At 35.4% G+C, this 9964-nt stretch overlaps 1 protein-coding gene across 3 annotated transcripts; it reads left to right on the top strand.

Annotated features, from left to right (window-relative positions):
* The first annotated feature begins 806 nt into the window (after nucleotides 1-806).
* Nucleotides 807-9683, top strand: LOC122047220 (ESCRT-related protein CHMP1B-like). 3 transcript variants are annotated; one of them, XR_006130496.1, is made up of 3 exons: nucleotides 807-1516; nucleotides 9349-9406; nucleotides 9513-9683. XR_006130496.1 is itself a non-coding variant. In XM_042608354.1 (3 exons), the coding sequence occupies exon 1, from the start codon at nucleotides 903-905 to the stop codon at nucleotides 1512-1514; it is 612 nt and encodes a 203-aa protein (XP_042464288.1). In that variant the 5' UTR covers nucleotides 807-902; the 3' UTR covers nucleotides 1515-1516; nucleotides 9349-9374; nucleotides 9513-9683. The 3 variants fall into 3 exon arrangements, 2 of the variants coding, with proteins under 2 accessions (XP_042464288.1, XP_042464287.1); XM_042608354.1 differs by having other exon boundaries at nucleotides 9349-9374; XM_042608353.1 differs by lacking the exon at nucleotides 9349-9406.
* The last annotated feature ends 281 nt before the right edge of the window (nucleotides 9684-9964 follow it).

Below are 9964 nucleotides of genomic sequence, written 5' to 3'. Positions count from 1 at the left end.
TAGGATTTATCCCACCATACACATATGTATGTATACCTATATTTATCTCCCTTTATATCTATGTGACCGGTACTAAGGAGCCGCTAAGGTAACAAATCTATTTTATTTTTTTTTAAGTGCAGTTATAGCACAGATATTATCATTTTTTTTAAGTGCAGTTATAGTGTGCCCTCTCAGAGCGATTACAACTCGACGTATCCGAGCATGCTCTTCCTCATGGCTTGACCACTTACATTAATGGCTAGTAGTCACCAATGATTTACCTCTTCCGTGTTGACCTAGGAACAGATTGACAAGGGCGCTAGGGCGAGCGAATCGCCTTAAGTGTAGTTATGGCACGCCACACGTTTTCCGATTTGCTCGGGTGACCGGTTGAAAATTTCCGCGGGACTGGGTCAGTTACCTTAGGCATAGTCAATGAGGCTAACTGAACTTATAATTAAGTGCGGTTATGATATTTTTGGACATAGCGCAAACGGTGATCGCATGATATTTTTAATTATCTGAATGTATCCTTACTATACGTCTATAACTTGTGCACGTATATAATATTCTATATATATTTAAATTAAACAATATCAAACCCTTATTTAAAAATTTTAGTAAATTACCTTTTTTTAAAAAGTTGATTATTATCCTACTAACCCTTGTTTTTTTTTAAAAAAAATACAAATAATTGAATACCAAACAAAAATAATTCTACATAATTTGAACAATATATAATAAATTTTGGCAAACAATAAAGAGGCCCAACTAAATACATTAGGCCCACGAATCTACTAATATAAGCCCTCAAAATATACTTCTCATTTTATAAAAAAGGGCAAAAAACACTTTTTCAACTCTCAACGTTGACGGAACCCTAACCTCGATCTCGTTCCTCCTCCGTCGACGCCGAGGCCATGGGGAGTTCAGGGAAGCTGATGAACCAGATCATGGAGCTCAAGTTCACGTCCAAGAGCCTGCAGCGGCAGTCGCGCAAGTGCGAAAAAGAGGAGAAATCGGAGAAGCTCAAGGTGAAGAAGGCGATCGAGAAGGGAAACATGGACGGAGCCCGGATTTACGCTGAGAACGCCATCCGGAAGCGGAACGAGCAGATGAACTATCTCCGCCTCGCCTCTCGCCTCGACGCCGTCGTCGCCCGCCTCGATACCCAGGCCAAGATGCAGGTGATCGGGAAGTCCATGGGTTCCATCGTCAAGTCCCTTGAGTCTTCTCTCGCCTCCGGAAACCTGCAGAAGATGTCTGAGACGATGGATCAATTCGAGCGCCAGTTTGTCAACATGGAGGTCCAGGCGGAGTTCATGGAAGGCGCCATGGCTGGATCCACCAGCCTCTCCACGCCGGAGGGCGAAGTTAATAGCCTGATGCAGCAAGTTGCTGATGATTACGGTCTTGAGGTTTCAGTTGGGTTGCCACAGGCTGCGGCGCATGCCATTCCGGCGAAGGAAACTGAGAAGGTAAACGAGGATGATCTCTCCAGACGCCTCGCAGACCTCAAGGCGAGGGGCTAAAGGTAAACATCTTTCCTCTACTATTCTGGTTTCTCTTACTTCCTGGTTGCAGCAAATATCAACACAAGGTGACAAAAAGGGAGATTTCCTGATGCACATATTGTTTCAACATTTCTATTACTCGATGTCGTCGTGAAAAAAAAAAACTTCCATTGATCTTTGGGCCTTTGACCAGTGAATAATTGATATCTAAACCTGGAGAACATTTCAACCACCATCTCTTTCTTTCTTTTTGCTTTTCTTACCGAGTATGCTGTAAATTAAATTGATTGAACTTATGTGCAACTACAAAAACAACTCGTGTTAGTGCCAACTATTAGGTTTGATTCAACTTATATATGCTATGCTTATAGTTATAGCATATAATTGTGGATGACATTAGGTTTTTTAACATTTAACTGACTAATCATATTTCAAGAATTGTTTTGTTATTTTGAGCCATTACATTGAATAATTAAACTGCAATTCTACTGTTATGATCCAAGTTTACAAATCATGTTCTGGTTCTAGGTGGGGAAGTGAGTTTGACAACTTTGAAAATAACACTTTGTTTTGATGGGTTTTTTTGGTAAGATTAACACATAGGATGTGTTTGAAGATTCTTGTAAGAAACCTAATCGAACAATGGGACATTTCACTCAAAAGGCTGATCTGTTGTGTCTCTGAATGAGTTTAATTTTTTTCGGTTTACCTGGTTTCTGGTTTTCTTGGTTTCTGGTTTACCTAGTTTCTTGTTTTGGTTTAAATATTTTTGGGTGTTTGTTGGTCTAGGTCAAAAAGGATATCATTGTTCCTCTTCTCAGTTTTTAGCATTCACCTGTAACCACAAGATCCCCACCTAGTGGGATAAGACTTGGTTGTTGTTGTTCTTGTTGTAACCACAAGATCTTAGCCCCAGCTCTGTTTAGATCTTATGTTGGCCTTGTGCCATGTTGCCTATGGAGCCCGCATAGGTCTTATAAGAACAAGGTCACAGTTACCTTTCAATGCTAGGATTTACTTGGAAAAGGACTGAGGAAGCTGATAGCAAAAACTAGAAGAAGAAGAAAGCAGGTCTGTGTATCCTAGAAAGGGTCTTTAAGTTGCCATAAGAAAAGAAGGAAATAGCATAGACAAATATAGAACATACTGCCAAGGTTTAAAATTTCGACACGTGCCGAGGTTTCGGTCTCAGACTGGAATGATACGGGTTCGGTATCGTATCGTGCCGTGTCGATATCAGTTTCGGTATTTTTTTTTTTTATTTATCTATAGTAATTATAAGATAAATATGTTTATGGTGTATATAAAAATAAGTTGTATATTGATTTATTATAAGTTCTCAATTATTGAATACTTTAATATTGTTAGAAAAAATAATTAAAAATAGTTTTATTTAAATAGAATTGATATATCAATAATTCAAATTAAAATGGAAGTATCTATAATAATAATTATAACAATAATAATATTAATAATAATAAGTATATAAATTAATACAAGATATTACTTTATATTAATAATAATTATATAAATTAACTATTTATTCATATAATTAATTATTAATTAAATAATATATATTTTAAACAGTAAAAAATATAAAAAAACAAAAAAATATATCAGAATATAAATATAATTTATTAGAATTTTTTAAAAAAAAATTTGGATTTTTTAAAATTTTTCAGAATTTTTAAAGATTTTTTTTAAAAAAATAAATGAAATTTAAAATAATAAAAAATATATTAGAATATAAATAAGAATTATTATATTTTTTAAATTTTTAAATGAAATTTAAAACATTATTTTTTTAGAATATTAATTAATAAAATTTACTAAATTTATTTTAATTTTAAATATATTTCTTTTATATATTTTATTAAGATAATTTAATTAGGATTTATAAAAGTCTCTTCGAAATATCACACATCCTCCTTAGGAATTATTTAAATTAATTAAATAAAATAAATAATTATTGAAAAAGAAAAAAAAACATATAGATGTGAGATCGCTCGCGATTTCGCGGGGGCCGTCCGGTGGCGCCGAAAGCGTCGCCGGACGCCTCCGGCAGCGCCGGAAGGGTCGCAGAAGCATTCGGTGACGCCGGTAGGGTCGCTGGACGCTTTCGGCGACGCCGCCGCCAGAGGCCGGAGGCATCCCGCATCTCCTCCGGCGCTGACGGAGGTGTCTCACGTCTCCTCCAGCGCCGCCGAGATGGGGACACCTCCTGTGCTGGTTTCAGCCGCCCAACGGAACGATAAAAACCGTCGGTGCCGGGTGGCACGGAACGACATTTCATACCTTGCACACTATATTAAAGAACTTACATAAAGAAATTGCATAAGACAATCCAGAAAGAACGTAAGGAAATTACATAAGACAATGCAGGAACACTCACCGAGAAACACTTGCACACATGTAGACTAGGTTGCTATCATTGTCCAGTATCTATCTTCTGGAAGGCGTAGTGTGAGGTCCTTATAGACCGACTCCGTGGAAGACAACATGCGTGTAGATAAGAAGGAATCTGGTAAGTGCGTGGTAGAGTCATCAGCTTTTTGAGTATTGGCTAAGTCACCAAGGATGAGAAGGAATCTTCCTACATATGCCTTGTGAGTTGTGAGGCTCGGTTAGAGTTCCATCATATTAGTGAGGTTGACGTCTTATGTAGAAGTGACAAATGGAGGAGTTTCGGGTAGTGAAGTCACCGGTCCTTGTTTGCTAGTAGTATACCATTCGTCACTTTTCTTTTGGTATCATTTATACAGATTTGGATGCAAAGTTGTACATTTGAATGGAAGAAAAATAGTATTCATTTTTTTAGGCCAGTAGAGTTTTTCAATATAAGTTTCTCCCACTAACAAGAATTCATAGGAGTCATAGTGTTGGTCCCATAACCATGAACTTCCTTGAACTGAGTCTTTCCAATGTTTCAATTGTTCGTCTAAAGTTGTACTGAGTAGTCATTTTGTATTGGGATCATAAAATGTTTCAACAAATGTTTCATGGCGGCCATTGACTTCATTAATATCCATTCATATTAGTTGTCCGACTGGTTCAATTTTATAGGCTATCCATTCTAGAGAAGTGCTTTCAAAATGACAGATAACTAAAATTTCAACTTTCAAGGTTTTTTTAGAACATGGCATAGTTTTTAGGGAAACAATTGAGTAGACTCAGTATCCTTTCAAGATTCTATTTAGAAGACCATAATCCATGAGCATAAAAGGAGTGATTTGTCTACCCTTAAAATTATGTTACTCAAATTCTTCAAAATTAATGTTAGCTTTGCGAATCGAATAAATCAATTGATATCGACACCTTAGCATTGAGGAAAAGTTTTGCGGCATTTCCTTTTATTAGCAAATTTGGCTTCATACATTATGTTGACTCCCTTTGTGTTATTTTTGTGGAACCATTCGTGTGCTTCGCATATGTCTTTGAAGCTTTGGACAGTAGTATTGGCAATCAAACTCCTGATGGAGGATGTCATATCCAATGGTAAATTAGTCATTGTTTCAACAAGTTTCTCCTTGCCTTTGCTCGCCTTTGCTTGTAGTATTTCTAATGATGGATAGTCCAAGGGGTGTTGTCTAGGAGACATTTCAAGTGGGATATCTTGGACATCATTTAGAATTCTACCATAGGGTGATTTATAAGGAGTATAAGTAAGTATTGTGTTGTTAGTGGTACTGAGGTTATCTGGCTGGTTGGTAAGGCCATCAATTTTGATAGTATGACTAATAAAGTAATTCGGACCACTTTTGGTTCGAATTGAATCAAGAGCGTCATCTAAAAAGTAGAACCCCAATAGGAAGGGTTTTCATGTCCCAAGATGATAGTCTTCACCTAGTCTCAAGTTGAATAGACTCCTGCTTGTACGCCTGAATAGACTGCATAGCCAGAATTTTTTTTTCCCACTATTTTTGAACCATGGCTAGAAAATAATTGGATAAAGCATTGATAATTGCACTTATAATTTTCTGTGCTATGACGGTTCCAGTTCTGTTGTTAAAGTGAAATTGTTCGTTTGTTTGAGTAAACTGTTAAGCTCTTGGTTTCCGAACCTCATAGTTTGTTTTGAAAAAGGTGTTACTTTTCTCTATTGATCCATAGGACAAGTAGAAGTTATTTGTCTGTAAAAGCAAAGTACGATTAAGTTAATAGACGAGAAAGTGTGTCTGGAATAATTTATTCCTTTAATATGCTCCCAAATAATTCTTAAACCTTTGTTTATGAGGGTATCAGGTAAATTTTAGCCATCTTTTCGTGCTCAGGCTTTTTATCATATTTTTGGTTTGCTGACCATATTTTATAATAGTCTCACAATCTGTTCTAATTATTATTTCTTATTTTCTTGAAATGAACAACATAAAAAAGTTCAAACAATATATGACAGCTAATAGTTCATAATCCAATTAAGTTAGGTGTCCTTTTTCTTTAAATAAAGATTCAGAATTTTTATGCTCATATTTGGAGGTTTTTCGAAATAATGCCCCTACCCATCCTACGTCACAATCATCTGTTTCTATTAGGAGTCAAGTGGTAATGTGAGGACTTGTAGTTTAGTAACCATAGATTTAATTTGTTTTATGAGTTTTATATCTTGTTGATTAAAGTATTGTTGTCCCGTTATTGATGTCTTGTTATATAATGGGTTATTTATTTTTCTATATCCCTGAGATAGATTCTTGCATAGTTTAATAGTCCTCATATTATATAATGGCCCATTATGCACGACCCTATCTCAAGGATATAGGAAAAATAAGTGACACATTATATAACAAGACATCAATAACAGGAAAAAAATACTTTAATCAACAAGATATAGAACTCATAAAACAAATTAAATCTATGGTCACTAAATTATCAGTCCTCACATTACTACTTGGCTCTAACTATCTTATAATAGAAACAGATGGTTGTGACGGAGGATGGGGAGGGGCATTATTTTGAAAAATCTCAAAATATGAACTTAAAACTTTAATCTTTACATTGATATACTTTAGGAAAATTTAAGGAAAAAGGATAACTTCATTGGATTATGAACTATTGGCTGTCATATATTGTTTGGACTCCTTTATGTTGTTCATTTGTGGAAAATAAGAAATAATAATCAGGACCGATTGTGAGACTATTGCAAAAATATGGTCAACAAACCAAAAGTATGAGCATGAAAAGGTGACTAAAATTTACTGATATCTCATAAACAAAGGTTTAAGAATTACTTGGAAATATATTAAAAGAATAAATAATTCCCTAGTAGACACTTTCTTGTCTATTAACTTAATCTTACATTGATTTTACAGACAAATAACTTCTACTTGGTCTTGTCGATTGATAGAGAAAAGTAAGGCCTTTTTTCAAATCAAACTATGAGGTTTGGAAACCAAGAACTTCAACAATTTATTTGAACAATTTCACTTTGACAACAAATTACATCCAACAATGCTTAATCGACAATATTTGGAACATCCCTACTATTCCAGGCACAGCTAATTATAAGATTGCAATTATCAATGCTTTATCCAACTATTTTCTAATCATGGTTCAAAAACTAGCTGGGATTTTTTTTTATTGCTATTCAGTCTATTTAGGCGCACAAGCAGGAGTCTATTTAACTTGGAAGAGGTCAAGACTGTCATCCTAGGACATGAAAACCCTTCCTACAGTGTCTCTACTCTTTAGATGACTCTTGATTCAATTTGAACCAAAAGCAGTCCCAATTACTTTGTTAGTCCTACTATCAAAACTGATGGTCTTACCAATCAGTCAGATAAGCACAATACCTACTTATACTCCTTATAAATCACCTATGGTATAAATCTTGAATGATGTCCTAGATATCCCACTTGAAATGTCTCCTAGAAAATGCCCCTTGGACTATCAATCTTTAGAAATATTACAAGCAAAGGCAAGGAGACACTTGTTGAAATGACTAATTTACCATTGGATACAACATCCTACATGAGGAGTTGTCCAAAGCTTCAGGGAGATATGCAAAGCACTTGAATGGTTCCACAAAAATAACACAAAGGGAGTTCAACATAATGTATGAAGCTGAATTTGCTAATAAAAGGAAATGCCTCAATGCTCAAATCCTACTCAGCTAGGGTGCCGGTGTCAATTGATTTATTTGATTTGCAAAGCTAACATTAATTTTGAAGAATTTTAGCAACATAATTTCAGGGGTAGACAGATCACTCCTTTTATGTTCATGGATTATTGTCTTCTAAATAGAATCTCGATCAAGGATACTAAGTCTACTCAATTGTTTCCCTATAAACTAGGTATTATTTTGAAAATAGCCTTGGAAATTGAAATTTTAGTTATCTGTCATTTTGAAAGCTCTTCTCTAGAATGGATAGCCTATAAAATTGAACTAGCCGGACATCTAATTTGAATGGATATTGTTTGCTAAAACATTTTGTGATCCTGATACAGAATGACTATTTGGTACAACTTTAGACGAGCAATTGAAATATTAGAGAGTCATGGTTATGGGACCAATACTATGATCCCATGAATTCCTATTAGTGGGAGAAATTTATATTGAAAAAATCTATTGGCATAAAGAAATGGGTACTATGTTTCTTTACTTTAGATGTACAACTTTGTATCCAAGTGTGTATGAATAGTACCAAAAGAAAAGTGATGAATGACATACTACTAGCAAATTGGGACCAGTGGCTTCGCTACTCGAAACTCCTCCATCTATCACTTCTACTGAAAACGCCAACCTCACTAATATGATGGAACTCTAATTGGGCCCCACAAGGCGTATATAGTAAAATTCCTTCTCATCTTTGGTAACTTAGTCAGCACTCAAAAGGCTAATGACTCACCAAACATTTACCATATTCCTTATCCACACACATGTTGTCTTCCACGGAGTCTATCTATATAAGGACCTCGGATTACTCGAGATAGATACCAGAGAGTGGTAGCAACCCAGTGTGCAAGTGTTTCTCTGTGAGTGTTCCTGCATTGTGTTATGTAATTTCCTTACGTTCTTTCTGCATTGCCTTGTGTAAGTTCCCTAATTTTCTTAATGTGGTGTCTTATATTTTTGTCTATGATATTTCCTTCTTTTCTTTTGGCAATTTAAAGTTGAGTCTTGGCGCAATGGTAAAATTATTGCTTTGTGACCAAAAGGTCACGAGTTTGAATCCTGGAAACAGCCTCTTGCAAAAAGCAAGGTAAGGCTGCGTACAATGGATTCTTCTCGGGACTCCGCATAGCGGGAGTTTCGTGCACCGGTTGTCTTTTTTTTTCTTTTTCTTTTGGCAATATAAAGATCCCTTTCTAGGACCGGAAGGCTCTGCCTCCTCCTTCTAGCTTTCGTTATCAGTTTTTCCACGTAAACCCTAGCGTTGAAAGGTAATTGTGTCCTTGTTCTTAAAAGACCGGTACGGACTCCATAGGCAACAATATGGCACAAGGCCAACATAAGACTTAAATAGAATCGGGGCTAAGATCTTGTGGTTACGGGTGAGGCTCACTCAAATAAAAATTGAGAAGAGGAACAATGGTATCTTTTTTTGACCTAGATCAACAAACACCCAAAAATATTTAAACCCAAACAGAGAAGGCACCTGTTCAAACAGCCTCTATCGGTGGAATTCGGAGGGGGAATCCACTGAAAGATTCATTGAAATCTTTGCTAAACATGGCTTTGTCCTGTAATTTTTGTTTTTGCAGCTTAAGCATCTTTATGTAATTACCTTCTGTTTTTTTGGCATGCCTGAATGATCTCTAGATCTTTACCTTGCTTGAAGTTGTTGCTTGTTTACCAATCACATATCATCTAAATCCAACCTCTCTTTGATACATTCCTTCAAAATAACAACTTGTGCAGATTCTTCTCCAAACCAAGAAAAAGAGGTATCTTGTTCATAGTTATAAATCCCTATTTTGTAAGTTCTAGTTCTTTTAAAATCAAGGCCTTCATTAATGTTTCTGTACTGTGAGTTCACAAATGAACCCACCACCCTTACTAATTTCTTCAAATTCAATTTTCAGGCTCTGATACTACACGGTGAAGACTCAATAATTTGCAATATGCTGGTGAACTACTTGTAATAAGCTTATTCGTAAATATCGTTACGCTGTGATATAACTTCATTACTATCTAAACTCGAAGATTTGTAATATATTTCATGATTGTGTGAGCTTCATTTACTTGCAGCAAAATCTGTGTTGTTTGACCATCCTAAATGATTCTAGCAGTTTTTGACATGTTACGGAGAACAAGTATGCATGATAATAGAAAAAAAACATCATTTATACTGTTCGATGTGATAATAGAAAAAAAAACATCTTTTATATTGTTTGATGTAATAAAAGGTGATTATATTTAGTTACGCTGTGATATAACTTCATTACTATCCAAACTCGAAGATTTGTGTTATATTTCTTGATTGTGTGAGCTTCATTTACTTGCAGCAAAATTTGTGTTGTTTGACCATCCTAAG

Source organism: Zingiber officinale, chromosome 2B, assembly GCF_018446385.1.
Source record: "Zingiber officinale cultivar Zhangliang chromosome 2B, Zo_v1.1, whole genome shotgun sequence".
Lineage (NCBI taxonomy): Eukaryota > Viridiplantae > Streptophyta > Magnoliopsida > Zingiberales > Zingiberaceae > Zingiber > Zingiber officinale.
The sequence above is the reverse complement of the archived record's forward strand: the minus strand, read 5'-3'. Positions and strand labels throughout refer to the sequence as shown.

Excerpts from the sequence above, each read along its gene's own strand:
- LOC122047220 (XM_042608353.1), top strand. The coding sequence starts at position 903 with ATGGGGAGTTCAGGGAAGCTGATGAACCAGATCATGGAGCTCAAGTTC.